The sequence below is a fragment of the Nyctibius grandis genome, chromosome 1, assembly GCF_013368605.1.
Source record: "Nyctibius grandis isolate bNycGra1 chromosome 1, bNycGra1.pri, whole genome shotgun sequence".
Lineage (NCBI taxonomy): Eukaryota > Metazoa > Chordata > Aves > Nyctibiiformes > Nyctibiidae > Nyctibius > Nyctibius grandis.
This window is the reverse complement of record NC_090658.1, coordinates 79,904,679-79,930,432: the sequence shown is the minus strand read 5'-3', so window position 1 is coordinate 79,930,432 and position 25,754 is coordinate 79,904,679. Positions and strand designations below refer to the sequence as shown.

Sequence of the window (25,754 nt, the reverse complement as noted above, 5' to 3'; positions counted from 1 at the left end):
GCAACATTTCCATTATCTAACAACACTTCAACATCTGTATCGACATCTGTATCACTTCAGTATCAGCAGGGCTGACAACAACTCTAAAGGTTCCACTTGAATGGTAACAGAAGAAAGCTGTTAACTTTCATTTTGTCTGAACTACAAGTTTTTCAAAGGGATTTAACAGACATCCTCCGATAGCACAGAAATACAAAAAACAAACATGCTCTGGAATCTTGGACTCTATTTCGAGCCCTGCTTCAACTGATCTACCTTCACACCCATCTCTTCATCTCCCCTGTAACATCTCTGGCTTTAATTCAACTTGTCCTTATGACAATATGCTCCATCCATCTATCAGTTCTCAAAGCATTCCAGTATTGGTTTCTTTGCTTGGATAAGTTGCATGTGTCTTGAGCATGCATACAAGTTTTCATTAATAAATATTAAGTTACAATTAACTACATACACACTTTTTTCCCCCTCAGGGCTGCTACTTGCAGAAATTTGCCAAAGATGACAAAAGGAAATCCTCCGATTACCTAATCCCTAGCCTCATTTGTTTAACCAAAGTTAACCCAGATACACGAACATTTAAACTGCACTGTTCCAACAGATACCATTCAATAGTAAAAATTTATCTTGTTCCTGTGCATCAGTGAGATAACGCAAGAGAGCAATCAGTCATTCACAGAGGAACTGAGCAGAGGTTGAATTTACATAGCTTACCTCCACAAATGACAGGCAGGTCTTGTTCTACCTGTCTAGCTAGAAACAGGCTGGACTCTACTTACCTGCTGTAATGGCTTGCTTAGCATAGAAAAGCAGTACCAGCAAGGCCTATCTTATGCTCACAAGCCACATCACTAACGGCAAGCGATGTATTTGTTAATGTTCATATACACATTAAGCTCTCCCACACTAACAATATACATCGTTTAATCAAAACGGGTACATTCAAAGTTCTTCCATATTCTTGCGTTGAGCTGTATCCACAGTGTATTTCCTCAGACTGGAGAGTAAAACATATCTCACACTTCTGAACTGAAAAGATGATTCTACTGTTATTCGAAAGAGGAGCTTTGTATCAGGAAATAATTACCATAAGCAGATAATTTGCTTGAAATGTTCTGGTTAAGATGAAGAAAAGAGTTTGACAGGACTAAGTAAAGAGTTTAAGAGATGTCCAGAAGGTCTATTTGTCTCCTCATGATATATAACTTTTCATATCCATTTTGAATCAGACCTTCAATATAAATAAAGCACTACATCTGTTTTCTAGATAAAGACTACGCCTTTTTTTTTCCAGTTTAATAAACCAATTGGCTGGTATCACTACTTAGAATTTGTTGTTTGCATTCACAGATGCAACTGAGATTCAAGGTAACCTTTACCACATCAAAATGTGCATCACCAACACCCTTTAGCGAAACTTTTCATTTACTAGAGAAACATTGCCATACAACAACTATAAATCAAATGAATCCTCATTCTTGCTTATAGTTTATTCAGCAACATCCCTAAAAATGGCTATTGAGAGGTTTTTCACAGAGTATAAGAGACAGAATGTTTTTTTCCTGTACCAAGCGAGGAAAACAGCATCACAGTAAGATTCAAAACAGATTAAAAAAATCCACCTCACTATATTAAGAAAGTCATTAGAATTTTGAAGGAGTTAGACACAGAAGTTATAAATTAGTACAGATATAGACAATGAATATCTAACAAATGACCTTACAATAAGCAGCAGCAACTTTCAGATGCCAAAAAAGAACAAAGCCATATACATTCACTAAAGTTAACTTTGTTTAAAAATAAGTCTTAAATTGGACATCTAGACATAGAATATACAGTCACAGTACTACAGACTAGTGAAAGATGCTATTACTTACAGGATCCAAATGTAAAACCTCGTAAGGGTTGTACTCTTGATACTCTCGGTCCGTTTTGGAAACTTTGTATGCAAGAAACAAAAACAATGCCCAGCCAGCAAGGAGGACTATTTTCCTGTTTGGAAGAAAGACTTTTTTAAATGTACAAATCCACTAAGCTCTAGTATAATTCTACAAGTAACATAAGAAGCCATTTGATATCAGCCTTCAAGACACAATATTAAAATAGCAAAAAACATTAAAGCTATTTTAAAGTATTTCAGTTACATCACCATCTTTGACACAGATGAGACAAGCTGCTCTGACTTCTAATTAATTTCTTTTCTCTTTTTTTTTTTTTTTTCTAAACACAGGCAACTCACTGTCAATGGACTCTTTCCATTCTTTAACTGTGTGTGCTCAGCAGGTTAGAAATAGGCAATACTATTGCATAAGGATGACTTTAACCTTATCCTAGACAAAGTCAATGCTAAAAAAAACAAAAAGCTGAAACAGATGCATAACAGACAGGGAAATATTTTGAGGGTGGGAATAATAAACAAAGAACTGAAGGATATAAAACCATCATCGTTAAACACACAGGTTATTACTCTTGTATACTTGAACGTATGTGTTTACATAGTAAATATTTAAATCAAAAGACATTGCTAGCACCACTAATTTCAGTGAGGGAGGATTATTTCTTGGAATAAATGCATTGTTTACTGATTTATTAGTGCTGAGGTTCACTGGTTTCATTTGGCATGTATTTTATAAAGGACAAACAGCATCCATCTTGATTTCAAACCCTACTAGATAATAACGATTAACCATTAATTATTCAAATATGGCAGACTGCAAGCGTCTCTTCTGTGACACAAAAACCATTATTATGTAACTAATTCCAGCTGCTTTGAATACCAAAAAAAAAGTATTTTTATAAAAAAAATGTAGGAATTGCTTTAATGTAAAGTCATGCAAATGAAACGTACTTACTTCACTGTAGGAATTATGTTTTGTTGTGGTTTTAACAGTCGCAAACGATACCACAAGCATCTTCCATACACATTTCTTATATTCTTTAATCGAATTTGCTCTATAAAAACAAAGAGAAAGATTGTGATTAACCAATCTGACAAAAAGCAGAATGACAAACGTGCTCGCTTCATCCTGGAGTAGGTAGTACAAGGTCAGTTGGAGGACTAAAAAAAAGGTACAGCAATATTGGAAGAAAGAATGTTTTTTACCCATTTAAGTGATACTGCACATCCATAAACATAAGAAGTGGGTCAGATTATTCTCCACTGTCTGAAATGAATACATTGCATTTTCCACATGCCACATAGCAACCATTGTGAACCCAGAAACACTTGTGAACCCAGCCTTTGCCTGGCTAATGTGCACCTGTAAATTTTACTTCTGCCGTTTTATACTCAGCTCCAACAAGACTCTCACTTCAATATGTCAGCTACTGTGTGCAGGAAAAAAAAGCAAGCAAACAACCCCCCAAAAACCTAACCTACATGCAAAACGGTGTTTGTATACAACTAAAGAGTGCAGCTATAGCAACAGGTACTTCCTCCATTCAAAATATGATGCACCTTCCTCCGCAACATCTGCTTTACGTAATTTGCCTTCATTTAGGTTTTTCCTGTTGAGGAGGAAAAGGAAGGAAGAGTAAGATAACAGCTATTTGTAAGCCATGTAGCTCAGTAATACAAGCCCTTGGAAATAGAGTATACGCATTAACAACAAACCAGCCAAGAAGATTTCCTCCCGTGTCCTTTCAGGACAGGATGGGGCTGGAAGGAAATTGTATTTATACTGTAAACATCACCATGACATGGCACGGAAGCTCTCTCTGTTAAGAGAGTTTTAGTTGTATTTCAGAGTTAATCAAGACCAACTTAGTCTTGGTCAAAGAAGTCTTTTATGCTAAGAAAAGCGTGGTGGAAAGTAAATAGCTTGTACAGAATTTCTGTAAGCACTGAAACTATATGTTATAAAGTGACTTCAATCCTGTTTACCTTTTAAGTAACTTGTCTGTCCATAAACTATATAGTCTGACCTGCAACACTTCTGAAGTGAGGAGGTCACTGTAATTACCTTACCTTACCTGCAAAAGAATAAGACCACTTGGCTCTTTTCAGACTAAATGAGAAAGAATTAAGAGAAAAAAAATTCATCCTGTCTCAATACTTTTAGATATTGCTGGTGAATAAAGTGACTAAATTTGTGAATTTAAAAGTTTGTGAATTATCTAAATGCAGGAGTTATATTAACAACTTTGATCCAAAGCACATGTCAATCACATCTTTGAAAGTCTTAAAGCTCAATGTTGCACTTTTAACAAGGTGATCAGAGAATCACAGAAAGTTAGGGACTGGAAGGGACCTCGAAAGATCATCTAGTCCAATCCCCCTGCTGGAGCAGGATTACCTAGATCATGTCACACAGGAACGCGTCCAGGCGGGTTTTGTATGTCTCCAGAGAAGGAGACTCCACAACCTCTCTGGGCAGCCTGTTCCAGTGTTCGGTCACCCTCACCGTAAAGAAGTTTTTCCTCATATTTATGTGGAACCTCCTGTGTTCCAGCTTGCACCCGTTGCCCCTTGTCCTGTCAAGGGATGTCACTGAGAAGAGCCTGGCTCCATCCTCTTGACACTTGCCCTTTACATATTTATAAACATTAATGAGGTCACCCCTCAGTCTCCTCTTCTCCAAGCTAAAGAGACCCAGCTCCCTCAGCCTCTCCTCATAAGGGAGATGTTCCACTCCCTTAATCATCTTCGTGGCTCTGCGCTGGACTCTCTCTAGCAGTTCCCTGTCCTTCTTGAACTGAGGGGCCCAGAACTGGACACAATATTCCAGGTATGACCTCACCAGGGTAGGGAGGAGGAGGAGGAGAACCTCTCTTGACCTACCACACCCCTTCTAATACACCCCAGGATGCCATTGGCCTTCTTGACCACAAGGGCATACTGCTGGCTCATGGTCATCCTGCTGTCCACTAGGACCCCCAGGTCCCTTTCCCCTACGCTGCTCTCCAACAGCTCTGTCCCCAACTTGTACTGGTACATGGGGTTGTTCTTGCCCAGATGCAGGACTCTACACTTGCCCTTGTTATATTTCATTAAATTACTCCCCACCCAACTCTCCAGCCTGTCCAGGTCTCTCTGAATGGCAGCACGGCCTTCTGGTGTGTCAGCCACTCCTCCCCGTTTTGTGTCATCAGCGAACTTGCTGACAGTGCACTCTATTCCCTCATCCAAGTCATTAAGGAATATATTGAGTAGTACTGGTCCCAGTACCAACCCTTGAGGGACTCCACTAGATACAGGACTCCAACTAGACTCTGTCCCATTGACCACCACTCTCTGGCTTCTTTCCTTCAGCCAGTTCACAAGCCACCTCACTACTTGATCATCCAGACCACACTTCCTCAGTTTAGCTGCGAGGATGCTGTGGGAGACTGTGTCAAATGCTTTACTGAAATCAAGATAGACCACATCCACAGCTTTACCATCATCTATCCACCGGGTTATGTCCTCATAAAAGGCTATCCTCATCTCAACTAAAATAGCAGTTATGATACATGGAAACCATCTTTGGCAAATTTCTAAAAGGTGATTGTGGAACACAGTGACGACCTCTGTCTAGTTATTCTAAAGATATTGGGGGGGTGGGATATGGTGCTCAGTGATCTACTTGAATTTCTAAGCAAGGATGCAATCCAGCTGAAACATCTAGAACTTCAATTTGCAGTCACCAAACTATCTGAGGCCAGAGAAACACGACCATAAATGCCAATATTGTGCAAGGGATCAACCACGAGGTCAGATTTAACTCGGATCAGATGAGAGCACAGGATGGTACTTCAAACTCTGGCTGATTTGGCAGAGAAATAGAGTGGGAACATAGATGATACCTGGCCACCCACAAACTAGTAAAGCAGATTAAAGCTTGCAGAGGCAACGTACCAGAACCAGAAAAAGTATATCAGCTTATTCTGAACTACTTAATTCTATAAAGTATATCTTCTCCAAAACTCAATATGACATTAAACAGCTTGATGGGATTCCTTGAGAAGATCAGATTAGTAGCCCCATCACCCCCAAAGAGGGAGAGATGGAGATAAGGGAGGATAATTCAGTCCCTTGCATCTGATCCAACTCTTGCAGGGCTTCAAAACTTGTCTCACAATTTTGTGCAACAGATAAACTATGCAAGTATTTGGTGGTTCTCCTGACGTGCAAAGATTGTTCGCATACCTAAAACAGGTACTAAACATGAAAATTTCTAAACAAAAAGGATATGACTAATATTTGGTTAAGCAACAGCCCACTTAGTTTCACTTGTGTAAGGCTTTAGAAAGCACTGTGAAGGAAAAATTCATAAGACAATGAAAACAGGGCTAAAATGCAACACTTACTCCCTACTGATAGAATGCAAATTAATTTGTCATTTCCTCTTTGCAATTGTTTTTTCTTTTAAGACAAAAATTGTGGGAGATCTCTATTGGTTCAGAATTGGATCCACCACAACTAGAAGTGAGCTAATTATTACTTTAAATTAAACTACATTTTTTTAATGCAAAACTAAGAGACATTACCAGCACATAGAACTGGGATTTCAACAAAAGCTGATGGCATTGAAGACTAGACAGACATTTAAGTTCTGAGAACTAAAGAGCTTTGCTACAGAAACAAGGAGGAAAATGTTCTGAGGGTTTTAAACGGTCACTGGACAACTATGAGCCATAGTGTGATGCTTTTATGAAAAAGTCAGCAGTGACACTTGAACAAATCAGGCATCACAAGCCTCACAGAACACACACGTGCTTATGTTAAGCATAAATCACTCACTTCAAATATTGTCGATGAATTCAGTTGTGCAGTACTGAAGCGAGATGAAGCAACTGGTCAGTTCAACCACACTGACCCAATATCTGCTACCTGATCCAATCCGTATCACAGCCCACAGCCATTTCTCCAGCACAACCAAGGGGCAGTGCTGTTGGTGACTGTCTTAACTGATTTATGCTGCTTGCAGAAATACCTGAAACTAACATGAAAATGATCACCAGTGCGCTTGGAGAAACAGAAAGTGACTACGAGAACTTTGTTTACTTAATCCTGTAAAACTAAGCCTAACAGGATATGACTCCTTTTAGTATTTTTGCTAGGATGCTTTTAACAAGCTGCTGTGCCTTGTCTTTAAAAATCTGTGCCACGCTGTGACACAAAGCTCCAGTTCTCAAACCTGCCTACTGTCCAGCCCCGCAAGTGCCAGATGACCCTCTCCTTTCCCCGCTCTGCATCCTCCCTGCAAGAACAGCCAATAGCCTTCACCTTACCATGCCAAAAAGCTTCCAAAAGGCCCTTAGGGGAAGGCACTGTGGAGAAAAGAAAAATATTTGTGCAAGGTACATCAAGGAGTTGGCATAAGGTTAAACAAAAACTGACCACGGGGGAAAATGAGGCTAGAAACTAAAGGTGTTTTACAGTAACGAGAGAACTGAGTTTTTGGAACAGCCTTCCAGTAACAGCTGCAGGAGTCACATTTTGTGACCAGTATGACAATAGCACCAAGGGGAAAAAAAAAAAAAGAAATTGAGCCCCTTGGGTAGGTAAACACCACACACCTAAGCCAGTTAAGGAGTCCTTGGCAACGATGTCCTGGAACAGCTATACTGCACAGGGGGACCTCTTCAGATGAATACCAAACTAAGACATGATGCTAAGCAGCCATCACATTTTTACACGCATATCTGAACAACCTTGGATCAAATCTAACTACAGTTGATTAAACCACATCAAAGCAAAAGCATCTCATTAATTTCTTTCCAATCTTGGGATGGCAATGGTCTCATTTGATTAACAAACCCAAAAGGAAACAGGACACTAAAAACATGGATGATTGTTTACAGTTATTTGTCTGGAACATAAAGAGAGAATCAAATCCTTCCCAAGTTAAGGCTAAAGTCCAGACTATTCAAATTATTTGGAGCTATCCTGAGGCACTTCCTCTGTCACGTGTCATCATTAACACATATTAACTTGTGGAATTCAAAAACAGGCAGCTACTTGGGAGAAAGGAGGAGGAGTACAGACAGCATCACTCCCAGCTTAGGCAGAAAGCCACTGGAAAAGCATCACCCTGAGTAAGAAAGCTGTATTCCTGCTGTATCCAAAACACAAAACTTCCTGTTTATTTAAGACAATGTATGTGATTGCTCCAAAGAAAATACTCATCTCATCAGGAAGAAATTGGGGGGGTGGGGGGGGGGAAGATAATTACTGTGCTTAACAAAAGCAGCAATGTATCCCTAATGAGCAAGCTGTGGATAAAACAGGTCCTTTTTTGCTTTGCCTTTCTCTCCCAAGGAGATTTCTTTCACACAAGTGGATTTGCCATGCCACAGAACTGGCACCATGCCCTTGCAATATCCTGCAGACCCCAAGCACGCAGGAGTAAAATACATTACATGCTGCTCAGGGTAAAGCTTTGCAGTGAAATAGGAATTGTACCATCTTTGGGTTTTAGGTCTGGAATCCTTGCTCTGTCAGGGAAAGAGGTTCAGAGTCCGAGAAGCAGATACAAGTTCTCTGTTTCTTCTCGCTCCAGATCATGGTTCCCCATTAAAGCATAAGAGCACTTCAGACACTGTCCTTCAATATGGGATTACTGGAAGACAAGTCAGGGGAGTAAATGTTTTTCCTCTAGTCAAAACAACCTCTCATTTGATGGGCAAACCCCTTAACAACAGTGAATCTCTCCTATGGTTTTTAAAATAGGTAATAAACAGCCTTGAAAAGCAAAGGCGCAATGCATCCTTGGGCTTTTGAATTGATCTCACTAACAATAACCCATACATCGAGGTGCTGTTAAAGCACTCCTACCAGATAAGGATGTAGAATGCCAGTTCATTCCTGGAAATAATATGGGGAAGCATCCCACATTCCGTCCATTTCCCCAAAAATTGTTCCGGATGTATCCAAAGTTCCTGAGATTGACAAAAAAAAAAATCTTTCATCACTACAACACTCTTACTTTCAGAGGGTTTTCACAAATGCCTATTATAATGTATGTGAATATCCAGCCAAAACTACATCTTAATACACTCAAAATTTTAAGTTCTCAAGAAATAACACAATTACTAGTACAAAAGGAAACTAAGTGCCATCTCTTCCAGTTACTCAGAAAGAGCTAATCAGGTCCTCCAGTTACACTGTAGGTATTTTAATCAACTGACCCAACATTGTCTAAAGCTTTTATCAAATGAAAATAAACTCAAGAACCTACAACAGCTAGGCTATTAATAACTAAAGAAAAAAAAAAAGTTCATTTCTACATTAATCTGCTTAGTGATTTTGCATTAAAATAAAATCATTAACAAGTATTTTAGACTTCCTTAAAGGTAGCTGTCCATCTGGCTACATACCTTAACTACAGAATGACTAAAAATCACAGATTTGTAAATTTGAGATATAGTCAACTTTATGTTGAATCCAAAGAGGTATGCAGCATCTGAATGAGAAGCTCAAAGCAATTATTTAAAAAAAGGAGGAAAAAAGAGACTATCTTCAATCTTTATTTCCTTTATTTGGTGACTGAAGGTTTTCTTCCTTTGTATTCCAGTTATCGGTAGAGAATGCTTGAGTAAACAATTGACTCCTCTTTGTCAGAACTTACATATGCCTCTTGAATATCCAGGTATTCAGAAAGAGTGATTTTAGGATGAATAAGCCAGCTGTCTGCTTCTTCTGGGTGGGTAACCCAGACCTCACAGTTCTTGGCTATCACAGAACAGCTGAACATTTGAGGTTGGAAGAGACCTCTGGCGATCATCTAATCCAACCCTGCTGCTCAGAGAAGAGTCAACAAAGCAGGCTGCTCAGGGCTCTGGCTCTAGGCCTTTGAATATCTTCAAGGACAGAGACCCACAGTCTCTCTGAGCAACCTGTTCTAGTGTTTGATCACCCTCAGAGAGTAAAAAATTTTTCTCGTGTCTGTCTCAACATCTGTTCATTTACCCATCAGAGGATGGGTGAGGAACACAGGGCACAAACACAGAAGGAAGCTCATCACAGGTTGGATTTGCTGTTTCCACAGGTTACATACAACCTGTGGCCTACAACTCAGCCATGCCTCACATAAGTTTGGTTTTGATGTTCACCCATACCCATACCTTACTTACTGGCACACTCACTGCCTTTCTGCACTCTTCCCCTGCCCCTCCATCATAAGAATACAAAGTCTTTGGCTTCTCATACAAATATTGTCTTCAAAAACCAAGGCCTTTATGAAATTCAGCAACTGCATATTGTTTTAGCACATTCCGATGTCCACCTCAGCAGCACTACTGATGACCAGCGAAGCAGACATGCTTCTGTCAGCACCTGAAGAACACAAAGGACGCTGGCAACATGGGTGCAGCCAGGCAGCTCAGAACACAAGCACTTCTGTTTGCAGAAGAATTTGTGACACACGTGTTGGCATGAAATATCGTCAGAAAAGTACCAGAGAAAGAATGAACCACTTTGGTGGGCAATGACAAGGGCACCAGATAACTGAGCTATGCCAAGTCATCAAATGCAAGATCTGGGATACAAGTCATTTTTGGGTGAACACCATAAAGCAATGCAAACACAGCAGCACTGCAAGACTTTTCATTTTTAGTAACACATTTAAGGTAACCTAACCTAGTCATCACTTCAGAAATAATTTCTGCCCTACTCCTTTCTGACAGTGAACCAGAAGTGGTCTTCACTGTTCTACTATTGAAAGTACTTGAGAAGTTTTATTTATTTGTTTCTGAAGATAAAAGATGATCCATTTTATCCTTAGGAATGCTTGACAAATTATGCCTACCTAGACCTAACCTTTTTGTCTCAGTTCCTAGAGGATCCAACAAGTGCTCCAAAAAAAAAAACCCGACAGGAGATGCTTTTTCATTTGTTTACATCTTCTTGAGGAAAGAGATGATATTACATATTTATTGGAGATAGACAACTCTGGAAGAGAGGGAGGAGATACACCTGGAATTGTAGATAAAAGTTTTAATCACCAGAATCTTGTTTCAGCTGCCACAAACACAGGCCAGTTTTAGGAAAAAATACCACAAGCACTAATGCCAATAGTCTTATTTCTTATCTAAAGCATATAAGAGTTTAAAAAAATGATAGTCAATTTTTAGGACAGCCAAAAACTAACAAAAAACCTATTATTGAGAATAAATGGAAGCCACAGGTTTTCAATCATTCTACCTCAAACAACAGAAAAGAAAAGAAGTATGCCCTAGCCTCCTGCATCCTTTCTGCCTTCAGGCTAGTGAGAAAAACAAAGGCAGCAAGTCTAAAATACAGCTCCAGTGGACTATCAGAAAAAGAAACATGAAGAGGTGCATATGAAACATCCTACACACCAGATGTGGTCAATTCACCTAAAGGGGAACACTGCATGGCTTCGAAAGGAAAGGACTTCTTTCAGCAAGGAACACAGAGCGGCAGAGTTTTAGGGCCTAGGAAACACCAAGACCACTTGAAAGACGGACTTCCACAAAATGTATTTGCAGCATGTCATCCTCTCTCTACCCCTGCCTTGGAAATTTGTGCCTGTGAAATACACCAAGAGATACAAATAAAACACAGAGTGTGCAAGCCTTGAGTACAGGTTATAACCTAAGGGTACCACAGCTCTAAGCATTAAATCCGTTCCATTAAAACTGAGGGTAACAGGGCTTAGCAGAAACACTGCTCTGGAGTTTCTGATTTTGCTGGGTTTAATTCAGAGTTCTACAGTTTTAATCCTCAAACTGTCCACTAAAAAGGTTCCAGTTTCCTTTCAACAGCTACGTATACGTATATGTGTACATACACACTATGTATACACATACATATGCAAAGGCTGAAGTCTTGGACCTTTTCCTACTTCACAATCACAGAAATTAAACAACGTTATGGACAATTTATTTACTGAGGTCTTGAACTGGGGCTCTATGAACAAATTTGCCTTTTTAATCACAGAACCATTTCTCAGATAACAGGTGATGAATGCAAGTATGAAAACGCTACTAGGCCATTTCAGCTTACCTCTATTGGCATTTTCCATTATAATTATTATAAAATAGATGCTGCATGGACATAATATGGTATCCAGGAATAATTTAAAAACCACAGGATTAGGAAAAAGTGCTGTACTTACTTTCAAAAGAAGCCACTGACAAACACTGACACCATGTTTTAAATCAGCATCTTCCCCAGCAACTAAGAGGCAGGATTCAAACTCACAATAACTCACAAAGTCAGCAACTCCTCCGAAGTACTACATAATTTCAAACCCTATTATAATAGGATTAACTTATAGTATAAAACTCCAACTTACAAGGCATGAAGCAAATTAAAATGATTTAAAAGCTTTCCAAAATGCAGTTGCTTAAATCCAAAAGCCTTTAAATGACCACCAGTGTTTCAGCTAAGATTTTTTTTTTTTTTTTTTAAACTGGAAAGCATGTTTCAGGACACAAGTCACACAAAACACTGGTGAAAGACTTTGAACTGATCATATCAGTGAAGAATTAAGTGATCTGAACAGACGCTTTTCAATTTTCTTGTCTATTATTGTAAGGATTGTCCTCATTATCCCAAGTTTATCTATAAAGAGGACATATCCATTAGTGTCTTCACTAAAATGTTCATAGCTGAATAATCTGAGCCCAGCTGTTTCCAAAGATATTTTTGTCTGGTAAATATTCATAGAAGTAATCAAAAAAATCAAGTGTTTTGAGTAACATGTTGTTGTTAACTATTAAAACTCCAAGCCGTTCATAAACTACAGAAAGCCCTGTGAAAGACCTTACCAGTAAGGCTGCTTCTTTTCTAGAGCATGTTTTGCAGCAACTAGATTAAGTGTAAAAGGGACAAAACATAACCTAACTTTTCATTCACATACTGTTTCACACATATTTGATGACCAAAAAGATTTACTGCTAACAACTTTAATAAATAGCAACATAAGGTGATTCAACATCTCAAAAGTTAACTTCTTTTCAGAGATTACTTACTTCAACTTTCTGTTTACAGTCAGCCTCACTGGTCTCAGGGCACAGTTCTACATTACATTTCTTCTAATCAAGCCGTTTCCAAACTTTCTCCTTCCTATTAGTTTACTGCCTCATTCTGCTGACAAAAGTGTTAGCGGGACTAACTATACTAACTTTTAAGTGACATCACCTCAATTATCAAGTTTACAGTAGGGCTGAGCCTACAGTTGCATCAGCAAAACTTTAATACAGTCTGAGAAGAATCATAAAACTGGCCATTTTAATATGGAATGACACCCACACCAGTCAAGGTTAACAATTTCAGATTAAATCAACAACGCTGGCCTCCAAGACTTACACATCCTTAATTATTAGCTTTATTTTATCAGTTTGGTGTGGGCAGGAAACCAGAACACATTCAATCCAAAACAAACGTAGACAAAAGTCACTCAGGATACCACCAATCACTAAAAATACCTGTATTCGGTATTGTTCTGATGCACACTTTGAAGAAACTATAATAAAGGACAGAACTAGTGGACACAGGGATTAGTATGATACATCCGTTAATCATCAGTGGGGCTTTTGTCAAGGGAAAGTGAGCTTTACAAATTTGAGTCCTCTAAAGGAAATAAACATGTTTATTTTAAACATGTAAGAGGAGATCCTGCTGGTACAGTCTGTGGTTTCCAAAAGGCTTTTGAAAGGTTCCTCTTAAAAGTCTTTCAGGACAACCATCTAACTATTGCAAAAATAAATATGTAACTAGAAGAGAGACTGAATGGCCAGTTCTCGCAGTGAAAGGAAATCACCAGGAGTTCTGTAGGAATCTGTGTTGGAACTACAATACTCACATTTCACTAATAAGTAACCTGGGTAAGGGGTGAGCAGTAAAATAAAGCTTCTGGATGATACTAACTTATTCTGGGTAACAAGGGCAATGGTAGCCTGAAGAATTGCAAAGACCAAGCAAATGGACTACAGAATGGCACATGGAATTCAGGGTATGAAAACGTAAAGAGCCATGGGGACTATCCTAATTTTACATATATAAGGATGAGCTTGGGGCTGACCATTACCTCTCAGGAGTGCAATCCTGGTGTTGTGAGAAACCGTTCTATGAAAACCTCAGCTGAATGCTTATTAGTTATAAAAAGCAAAGCAAATGTTTAGAGCATTCTGGTGAAGAAAGGAAGAGAACACTGTTCCACCATGTAAGATCAAGATATGTACAACCTTGAATATGATGCACTGTCCTAGTCCCCACCTTTCAAAGAGGGGTAACTAGAAAACATTCAATTAAGGTGAACAAGGGCCACTGACCATAAGAGAAGATTTATGTCCAAAATACAAGCTATAAATATTTCAGCTGGGAGAGAGAGAAGTGCAAGGAGAGGCAATGGAAGGCTGTAAAAAACCTAAGCGACAGCCAGGACAGACAGGATTGAATGTTTACTGCCTCTTCCAGCAGAGCAAATAAGGATCGTCAAATAAAATCAGAAGCAGATGCAAAAGAAAGGTGATTATTTGCAGCATGAGCAGCAGAGCTGTTGAGCTCCTTGTCATAGGATGGTATAGATGCTATCCTAAAAGACAGTCATTGAACTGCAAACCATTGGAAACTGTGAGAATACGCAAAGGAAGCATAATTTATGCTTGTCCTGTTATTCCCTCCTTAAGGCATACACTTTTGTAATATTGTGTGAAAGAAAGACATCTGACCTGACCCAGTATATCCACTCTTTTGTTTCTAAAAAAAAAAAACAAATTGTCAATATTCAGAACTTTATTGGTAAGCCTTGGTAGAAGTAACAATGCCAGCAAATATCCTAGTTTCAAACAGTTCAACCAGCCAACGAAGATAAAGGCATCTTTTGAATCTAAAATGCATCACCTCCAACAGATATATATTTAGAATGCTTGTAAGTAATTTTTTGTACAAGGGAAATACTAAGTGAAAATCTGAAAACACCTCTTCAGTCTTCTAAATTGTCCACCTGTTTAATGTGCAGACACAAATCTTTTTGCTCAGGAAAGAAATGAACTACCTGTTTCGGGTTTCTCCCTACTCCTGATATGGTCCAGCCAGCACAATCTCTCTCATCATGAAATAGAGGTCCACGTGTGTGTCGGGTCCTGGCTAACAACTGAGGGAAAGGACCAAAACTCCCTCAGTGAGAGAAGGCAGCACCACAGGATCAAGGACACAGCAGCCCCAGTCCAGACTTGTTCAAATTGCTGCAAAACTGCACCCTTCTTCACAGGCATGAATTTGAAGGGGGGAAAAAAAAAAAAAAACCACAAACAAACAAAACCACCAAACCCCAAATCCTCAGTTCGGAATTGCTGTTGATCCCATTCCTTGTCACTTACCTTGCTCTTCTCTCTCAAGTTCCAGTTCCTACTGCAAAAATGGTTTAGCTGCTTATGAAACCATAACTGAACCATCACACTTTACCCTTGGATATATCAGGTTAAATAGCACTAAGTTGAATTCTCTAATACATGGCCTGTACATCCTAGTAGTTCAGTGTCATCTACATGAGCAGTCAAAATATCCCTGCAGCAAGTAGAAAATGAACAACAAGGTATATAATAAAACTTTTACAATGCTGTTTCCATAACTTTTCACAACAAATGCTGGATTTAAAAAAAAAAAAAACAAACAGAAACAGCTTTATTTTCCTGTACATGTAATGAGAGAGAAAGTTCTTGTAATAGCTTGATCTTTGTCTTCCAAAAGCTTGATCTTTGCCTTGCAACAAAAAGCTTTTCAGAATTAAGTGTTCTGGACAATCTTGAAGCTACTCAACTAATCTCTAATGCAGGGTTATTAATTTTATTTTACTGCTAGAAGGCTACAATGCCTATAATAGATTACAATACTGAAAAAAAAAAATCCATTAAAAGACATGCCTTTTTTCCAAACAACAGAGCAGTTCAGATAACTCTGGCCAAACACTTTGTTTTGAAAAGTATTTTTAGAGATAATTGCTAGGCATTACTAGCATGTTGTTTGCCCTTTCTTCAAATGTTTCTGCAAAAGAAATATACTGCTTCAAAATAGCAATATAGTAAAAAATTAACAAAATAGTATTAAGTATCTCCATTATACTCCATTCTCCCCTTTTAATAGTCACCTAATAAGCTGTATTTTTGTGCATTTGAAATGGTTTATGTTACCATAGTACACTCAATCTCTCAATACCTCAAAAAAAATCAATTTTTATGTAATAACAGTTCTTAAATGCGTAATTGAGTTTCACTGACTCTCCTCCCACTTCCTGACACAATGCTCAAAGGTTATATTAACAGGAAAGGATAAGCACATGCACATCGGGGCACAAAATGCTTATATTCACAGATACCAAGTTTTCACACCCATGCTTGCCCACCACATAAGCACTAGCAATGAGCATGGCATACTGTGTTTTTATCCTGTCCTTCTATCATGTCCTTTACCAGCATCCTGTACTTTTATTCCACACTACCAAATACCAAAATGCTGTGAAATACTTCTGAGGTAAGGTTAATGAGATTTCAGTGAGCTGTGAGCAAGGACAGGGGTCACAGGCAACCCACGCCAACCAATCTTACCTCACCAGAGGATTAGAAGCAGCACGGAATAATTTTACTCCAGAGCGGGAGCAGCAGTATTAGGTAGTACCAAGATGCCTTTCCTCTCCCCCAGCTGCTGTAAGGTACAAGTGCTCATTACTCCATTACAGATAAAATAGAAGAAATGCTGCCTGTATTCTCTACAGTGGCTTGAGTCACATCCACGTTGCAGGCTCACTGTCCTTAAAGAGCCAAATAAACTTAATAGCCTCAGTTCCTCTACTTACTTCTTAAAGGAGGGGATTCATACAGATCTCTGAAGACAGCCTTGAGATCTACAGATGAAAAATACACCAAAAAATTTTAGAGAAATCTTCATATTTACACTACTACATATGGATATCGAGTATAGTGGGCAGATATACAGAGAAGTATGGTTCCTAATACAGTACACCTTTACAGAAGGACTTTCTCAGGATTTCTATTCAAGGTTTTAAACGTGGGTGCCGAGTACTACCCATCTACAGTAGTATGCAAAAAACCCTAGTGCTTCAAAATAGCAACACAGTAAAAAATTAACAAAATAATATTAAGTATCACCATTATATTCTATTCTTCCTTTTAATAGTCACCCTGTAAGCTATATTTTTTAAGTATTTCTGTACTTTGCCCAGCCTCAATACAAAAAGGCTGGACTAGAACGGGGTTCTCAAACTGTCTATGCTACTTTCTAGAGGCATGGCGTCTTCAAAGATTAGAAGGCAATAGCCTCCTTTAACCAGATTTTTTTTTTTCAGTTTTTCTTTGTATTAGCCCAGAGTTCTTCAAGCAAACTTCAGCTACATCTCAGAAACATTTGAGATGGAAAGGTGCAGGGGAAAAAGGTTAGTGAGCAACAGGACAACATACAGCTCTGGGGGATGAGGATCAACAAAAAAAACAAAAAAACAAACCCCACACACTATATATGGATTCCTATCACAATGAAAGTAAACTGAACAGCTTTTATCGATTTTGTAACAATATTTTTTCCTAGATATGAAAATGCAGCAGCTCATCTTTTTTTTTTTCCTATTACTACAGTAGGTTTTTCTGTTCTTACACTTCCAGAAGGAAGATCTATGTTCTAAGCAGAATAGCTCCTACAGCCTCTTTTCTCTCAGAGACAAGACTGCAAGAGAAAACTTTCATTAACATTATCCCTGCATTCACAGCTATAATTCTTTGGGGTTTTTTGAACTGTTCTCAACATCCTGTTTTGTTCAAGTTAACTGTCAAAGACTCAGGATAGAGACTTTAATTCTTTCCAGCTGCTTTGTAACACATTACGAATACCCAGTGCCCTAAAACAGGATAATTTATTTAATCTAGACCTAAATCAACTAAAAAATTGAATGAAATGACAAGCTTTCACAGGTACATGTACTTAACTACGAAGCACATCACAATCTATGACCACCTGTTTCAGCAGAGCTTTGTTAATTATGTGTCTCTATTCAGCAGCACAGGTATAAGTCAAAAGGTACTCAAAGTTCAGCAAACTCATCAGCATTGTGCAACAACTGGCACATTATCCCACTAAATTCATTCACCTCTTGCTCTCCATTTCCTTTCTAGATGCTGATGTTTAATCCACACAAGCGTAAGTGAAACTGGTTCAAAGCAAGTCCAACACCACAAAGGTACTTTGATGGGCACTTATCCATCCCTAACTGCTGCGAAAAAACATCTTTGCTTCAACTCTTACAATTACCTTTTTGAAAAACTTTAAAAAAATCTCATTTCAGAAAATACTTTGTAGTTAAGAAATGAATCTGCAACAAAGTAACTTCTTAGCAACCATATTTTTTGTTCCAAATCAAGAACAGTCCTTGCAATAGCTTTCCTCACAGTAATTATGTTAAAGTTATACCAATATTTACACAAAATGCAAGTAATCCACAAAAAGTATGAACTGGGGTTTTTTTAATAATAAAACACGCACACACATATATGTTTTAAAGATATAAGTCAAGGATAAACAACACTGCAAATTCACAAATTCGAGTACTGTGCCCATTTCTGAGCCCCTCACTTCAAGAAAGACATTGAGGTGCTGGAGCGAGTCCAGAGGAGGGCAACAAAGCTGGTGAAGGGTCTAGAGGGTATGTCCTATGAGGAGGGGCTTAGGGAACCGGGATTGTTTAGCCTGGAGAAAAGGAGGCTGAGGGGAAACCTTATCGATCTCTACAACTACCTGAAAGGAGGTTGTAACAGGGTGGGGGTCGGCCTCTTCTCCCACGCAACTAGCAACAGGACTAGAGGACATAGCCTCAAGCTGTGCCAGGGGAGGTTCAGGTTAGGCATTAAGAAAAATTTCTTCACGGAAAGGGTTGTTAAGCATTGGAATGGGCTACCCAAGGAGGTGGAGTCACCATCCCTGGAGGTGTTTAAGAAAAGACTGGATGTGGCACTTAGTGCTATGGTCTAGTTGACACAGTGGTATTAGGTCAAAGGTTGGTCCCAGAGGTCTCTTCCAACCTAGTCGATTCTGTGATTCACCATCACCTGAAGCCATCACCACCACCAAACAAGTCTTCTCCCCTCCCAGCTCACAGCCACATCCTGCACCATCCCAGACATCCACAAAGTGAATCCTACACAGAAAATAATACACATTAAAAGTAACACACAAAAAAAAGCACCAAAAATTAGTTTTAGCTCAAATGAATTTCTTCTAGTCCCTCACACTGCTCAGGTGCTCCATTTGGCACAAGGGAGGAGGAGAAATACAAGCCTTGCTCTGTTAGAGCACTGCTACCTTGAAGCAGTTATGAAACTGCAGCCCAAGACACAAAGCTGAACAATTAACCTTTTACAAGAGCCTTATTATTGCTACAATGAACACCGAGGAGATAAAGTCATTGGAACAAATCCATTTCACAAAGTCAATTACCTGTTTGTTTGGTTTATCAAAGCTGAGGTAATGAAATTATAGGACAGTTCACAGGGTGACTACCACACCACAGCAAAACCCTCCCAAATATAAATATTGATCCCTGCTGCAGGCAGCAGCAACACTTCATATGGACTGTCTCGGAATGCCTGGGGGAAGCAGGTTTAGACACCCAGGAAATAAAAGCAGCTCAAATTTTATTCAGGACTTGAGACAGACAAGAAGTTAAATCATGCTGTTCTTCAAGGCAGTAGTATTGAAAAGGCCTTTCAAAAGCTTATTTTAAAAAGAACTAAGAGAAAAATCTTAATGGCTTGCCACAAAAACCTATCCTGCTACAAATCTGACACCAGGTAACACACTTTGAGTCTTCTCAAAGTAGTAAAGCAGTATAGATATATTGTTACGTTTCAATCTTCACTATGGCAAAAACAAACGCTGATTTTTTTTTTCTTTAGTTTACTCTATGGGCTTTTACTACAAAACTACAGCACAGAACAAATCCTAAAATGTTACAGACCATCAGCAATTCCCAGATTTTTGGTGCTAAATCTCATTTGAAGAGAGCTGTGAAATGTTTTGCACTCTGGTTCCTCTCCCTCCTCTGGCACTCTCTACTGTACCAAGTACCAGCAATTTATGGCAGTGCATTTGTAGAAGGAAGCAGCAGGCACCGAAGGCTCAACCTTACACTCTCACTTCAGACTAGCTCTCGTCCGCTCTCACAAATCAATGTGGCTGAAGCACATCTTCCAACCTAGTTTTTACCAAAAAAGGAATCTGTTCTGTGCCTTTCAGGCACTCCGGTTCTCATTGCAAATGGCTCTTGAAGTGAGGAGGATAAGCACGTGATTTCCTTCACAGAAGTTCGCTCTGATCCAGTCTTCTCACTCCCAGCATGCTGGAAGAGCTAGCTAGTCCACCTGGACCTCACCAACTCTGCCCAGGACCACAAAGGCACCTCTATGCTGGACTTTCTAGCAGAGGTAGTGCAAAACACAATTCCAGAACAAAAATGTTAGTTGGTCCTACACAGAGAGCGCAGAGGTCTTGGCAGAGCCTATTCAGTTTGGCCCTGTACTGTGCCTCACTGCTTGGAAAACCTGCACTAAATTAGTATCAGAATAAACATCTCTTACCAAAGTCTAGATATTCCTGCTCATTATAGGAATCAGAAGCTGGCAGTGCTGGAAAATTTCTCTTCTGAAGACACAGGTCTTCTCTTAGCTTCTGAAATTATACATGTGTTTTGGTTTGTTTGGGGTTTTTTTAGTGAACTATTCTGAAAATAAGAAGTCATGGCTAAACAACTGGTACTTTGGATCATCACAAGGTTTTAACTTATTCCTGAAACCTGGTTCCAATGCTGGAACAGGTACAGTTGAACACATACGAAGTCATGTGAAGACTATTCAGAGGATTTTGCTGGAAACATGTCACACAGGAGCCATACACTTTAACAACTACAACACCACAATGCAGCATGGGAGCGCTCCAGTAGTCCTAAATGTGATCTGCACAACACCTCAACTCTTTATTCAAAGAAGAGCCTGCAGAACAGAACTCAACCAGGAAACTGTAGGCACACTATTAAACCATATGCTAAAAATTGGACTATACTCACATTTTAAAATCCATTAAGACAATTATGAGGCAGAAATCATTCTTTCATTTCCATTCACTGCCATGCCTGGTGATTTTCACTTCGTTGACTCATTTTTGTACCAACAGCGTAATAAAATTTACCGTGTGTTTTGGAAAGCATGGTTTGATACAGCTTTGTAAGAATCTAGTACTAATTGCAGAACAGTATGCAGCAGGCCCTCCACACGCACGACAAGGCTGGCTACAGGGAAAGAAATGAATCATGTTTAATGGCAGGCCTCCTTGGAAATTGAGTATAATCCATATAGCTGTGTAGCCATATTCCAAATTTACTTTTCTATTTTCTGTGATTCTGTAAGGCTAGTAAAGTGTTTCCAAGTTTGACAGCTTTTCTATGGCTTTTACTGCTGCTGTCAGCCCCTTGAAACTGTGAAGTCAACAGCACTCAGTGTCACTGCTGGCCATACCATTCTGCGCAGCTTCTCAAACAAGTCACATCGGTTTTCCCAAGAAGCAGCTGCTAAGAACTACGGAGGACGTAAAACATTATTCAAGAGAAAGAGTAATTTTCTCCCCCATTGCCTCCCACCCTTCACCAGAACAAAAATCTTGAGTTTTGGGGAAAGGTTACAGAAGGAGAGTTATCTTCTCTCTCTGATCCCCCACTTGTTAAAAACAATCCAAAGATTACAAAATGTCTTCAAAACAGTAATGCCTTCCTCTTGCAACAGTCAGGACTCAACAAGACAATGCAGAGAAACCTTTCTTTCCAACAGAAAGAACACTCCTCAGCCATCCAGCAGGTAGTATTGGGAGGGCAGAGATCAATCCTCCAAAGAGGTTCTCTAGCCAGTGCCCTGTCAGAAGCCCCAGGCATGTCTGTCAGCAACCAAGATTGTAAACAGCTATGATTTAGCACCAAAACAGCATTTGTTCTATCAATTTTTTTTTCTACTTACTCCTTACTAGAAGGTATAGGAGTAAGATTTCATTGTTGATTATTTCTTTTACATATAAAAGTAAGTTAAACAGAACCACTCAAGCCTTTAAAATGGCATACGAAACCACTGAACAACCACCAGATACTGAATGTAAAAAGATGCAGTGAACGAAAGCGATTTTCCTCAGATTGCAAAGCACAAGTGTTGTCAAAAGGTCAGTAGTTTCAGCGACGGGAATCAGCACCAAGCAACCCTGTTCTACTAAGCATTTACTATCCTGCCTTTAAACACACTTTCTACAGCCTTTTTCATGTCAAAACTGCAGTTAAAAATGTGTTCCTGGCAGCCTATATACCAAAATGCCTTCTTCCTCCAAGAACAGAGGGATGCAGGAAAGACAAAGAGGGAAACAAACGACCGCGGAAATCAAATGTATAAGTAAGTATTCAAAGAAACTTTCTACCATTATTTGGGTGACAAAGCATCATCCCAAGAGGCAGAATCGAAATCTAGCACTTAGGACACTGAACTGTGCCTTGCAATGAGAAAAATTAAAGCCCCATTTTCATGCTCGCTGTGACCTTAACAGCACACAAAAGCAGAGCCTGGTAACTTCTCTTTGGCCTCAACTCCAAAACGACGTTCAATAGTTTATTCTTTTCCCACGACGAAAATTTAGGTCATCTGCCCTGAAACACCACGGGAAGACAAGGAAAAAAAAGAAACAAAACCAAAAACCCCAAAACAAAGCCTGAGCCCCCAGCGCAGCAATGACTCTGCAGGAGCAGAGGCGCGGAGCAGGGCACGCTGTCGGGGAGGCGGACCCGGACCCTCCCGTTCGCCGCCTGCACCCGGTATCGCTCAATGGCTGACAGCGCCCACACCGCCAGCCCGCCGCCCCCCACAGCGGCAGCCCCCGCGCGCCCCCGGGCTCCCCGCAGGGCCGGCCGGGCGCCTCAGCCGGGGCGGGGCGGGGCGGCGGCGGGGCGGCGACGGGGCGGGACGGGTCGGGCCCGGCACAGCACGGCCCGGCCCGGCCCCGCTCTGCCGCGGCGCGGGGGCGGGGGGCGCGCGGCGCCGGGAGGGGGGAGGGGGGGGGTAGGGGGAAGGGAGGGGAGGGGGAGGGGAGAGGAGGGGAGGGGGAGGGGAGAGGAGGGGGGGCCCGCGGCGGCAGGTGGAGGAGCAGGCTGGGCCCGGAGCGGGGGCAGGGCCGCTCACCGGCGTGCTGGTCCCGCGGCCACAGGTAGTAGGTGGCGGGGATGACGATGAGCCCCACGAAGCTGGTGAGGAAGTAGAAGAACGTGTTGCCGCTGTCGTCGTACTGGAACTGCTGCCCCGCCATGGCCGCTCAGCGCCGCCCGCCCACCCCCGCCGCTGGCGTCCCCGCCGGCGACCCGGTCTCGCCGTCCCGGCTCGCGCGGGGCCGAGCCAGCTGCTGCGCGATCCCGCGAGAACGGGCGCTCCCCCGCCCCCTCCCGGGCGCCGACGCGGAAGGAGACGTGTCACTGTGCAGCCACCATAGCCATTGTAGCGGCGCGCGCGCGCGCCCACCCCCCCCGCCCGGCTGCTGAATGGCTCGCCGAAAGCTCCGCCCTTCGCCTTCCGCCGCGCCGCGGGAGGCGCCTGAGGAGAGGCGGGGGCGGTCACGTCGCGTTCCCTCACGTCGCCGTCCCGTCCGTGACCCCGTCCCTGTCCCCAGGGGCGCCGTGACCCTCCCCGGCTCTCGCGGGCGACTGGCCGAAAGCGGTGGCCTGCAGGGAGCGGGGTGCTGACCCCCGCCCCGCCGCCGCTTCCCCGCAAGATGGCGCCCCTGCCGTGGGGGGGCGCCCCGGCCGCCTCCTGCTGTTCGTGCCCTCAGCCCCGCGCGAAGTCGGTGTCCCTGGGCAGTGCTGGGGCCTGGAGGCCGGGGAGGGGTGCGGAGGAGCTTGTGGGGGCAGCGCTGGTTTTATCCCAAGTGGGACTGGAGATGGGCTGCTCTGCGGGAGCGGCTGGGGTCAGCGCTGGGCACGGGGCAGGGAGGGCTGCGATGGGGACGGGAGCGGGGGACAGGGCTAGGGGAGAGAGGAAGGCGATGAAGGTAGAAACCAGGAAGCAGCATTCAGGAGGTAAATAAGGGACCAAAAGGCACCGTGTTCTTAAGATGTGTAAGAACTTGGGTAAGGAAAGTAGTTCAGGCACATGAAGTCCTCTGGATTTGGAAGGTGGACCCTCAGCAGCCATGTGAGGGCAAATATTTAAAATGTGTCTAGTTCTGAATTAAGTTGCAGGAATGATCACATTCTACAGGAGGATGTGACCGTAAAGGTGTGAAATCAAAAGGCAGATACTGTGTTGGCATTCATCACGCCATTAATGGCAAGTTACCTCTTTGAAGTAGAAAAGGCTGCTAATCATGCCCATTCATGAGAATATGCCCGTCTCTACAGCTTCACAGTCAAGTGTGCAGCCACTCGTAAGCGTGATCTCATAAATATCTCACAGTTGCAGTACTTTTAAGTTGAGAGTATGAGAAAACATGACACGGAAGTTGTGATGGCATCACATGCGAGGGAGTCATTAGGCATACCTTAGTGGGAAAAAAGTGCTGTTGCAACATTAAGGAAAACTGATGTGAGAAGAGAGAAAGGTAATAACAAATGGGTGGCACCAAATGTCCTGGTGCCATGACACAGTAACCCATTGATGGACGAAATATCTTTACATTTTCTGGGAAAGGATTTTATGTTAATTAAAAAGGTTTTTTTACTTTTTTCATTGATACTCATTGTAATTGGTCCCAGTTAGATCCTTGTGGAGCTCATAGACAAAGTTTAAGACATTTCCTTCTATGTCTTTTACTATATACACTGCCTTTGAGTATTGTACACCCTCTGCAGTGACGGCAACTCTTGCGGTAGCAGTTTTGGAAGATACCTGAATGCATGAAACTCGCCTCCCTCTGTGGGTTTCTGGTCCTTAATGTTTCACAGTGAGGCAGTGAAAAGCTTCTGTACAGTAAAAAAGATGCAAGACAGGTAAAAACCTGCAGGTGTACTTAGCCCAGTTTTGTAAGCAGAGAAAATGCTCTTTCTGCAACTGTGTTCATCTGCTGAGTCTGTTACTTCAGTCAGATAAAGGGGCAGAGCTCTCAAAAACAATTAAGTTCCTGCAGGTTTTGTGAACTCAACCTGTTAGATGAGGAAGGCTCGTTGAGTGTACCAGCTTGAAGGCCCAGCAGTGGGTGAGCTAGGATCTTACTAGACACTGTACAACCCACACAGGAGACAGTGTGGGTAAGTGCCCTGTAGAAAATCTCTGGTCAATGCATTCAGCCGATCCCAGGAGCCAGGTCAGGAGGAAAGCAGGCATCGCTTGTGTTGCAGATGTGATCGACTGCTTCTTAATGCCATTGGTTTGGAATCCAGCTATGGAGTTTCTATTAGTTGTTGGCAACATCGCTCCTTTGCCCTCTTGGTGTGTGTGGCCTCATCCTGTCTCCACTTTCTCCTGCCAGCCTGTTCCAGCTATTAGCCAGGAGCCACTGGAAAGGAGGACCTGAGAATTATAATTCCTGCTGCCTGGCTCCAGTAGTGCAGGGCTCCCCGGGCAGGAGGTGGGTTACCCAGTAATTGAATAGCAGTGAGCAGAGGCCATTCTAGCATAAACCCCAAAGGTTTATTGGAGTGCCATTCTTTATGTACACGATTTCCCCATAAACAGTGATGGTGATCCCTTAATTCCCAGGGAAAAGGGAGAAGAAATGTTGCTTTTTCCACTCACAGCCTGTCTGGAAGGTCATCCAGGTTAAAAAAAAAAACACCTGCTTGGATTTCAGGGGC

General features: G+C 41.5%; 1 protein-coding gene across 1 annotated transcript in view; it reads right to left on the bottom strand.

Annotated features, from left to right (window-relative positions):
* Window positions 1-23,348, bottom strand: part of SEC63 (SEC63 homolog, protein translocation regulator) — a 63,005-nt gene extending 39,657 nt beyond the window's left edge. The window contains exons 1-3 of the mRNA XM_068409504.1: window positions 23,155-23,348; window positions 2,850-2,949; window positions 1,875-1,989 (exon numbers count right to left, since the gene is read on the bottom strand). Of these exons, the coding sequence (XP_068265605.1) occupies window positions 1,875-1,989; window positions 2,850-2,949; window positions 23,155-23,278 (339 nt within the window). The 5' untranslated portion in view covers window positions 23,279-23,348. The remainder of the gene's footprint in view (window positions 1-1,874; window positions 1,990-2,849; window positions 2,950-23,154) is intronic.
* Window positions 23,349-25,754: the final 2,406 nt, after the last annotated feature.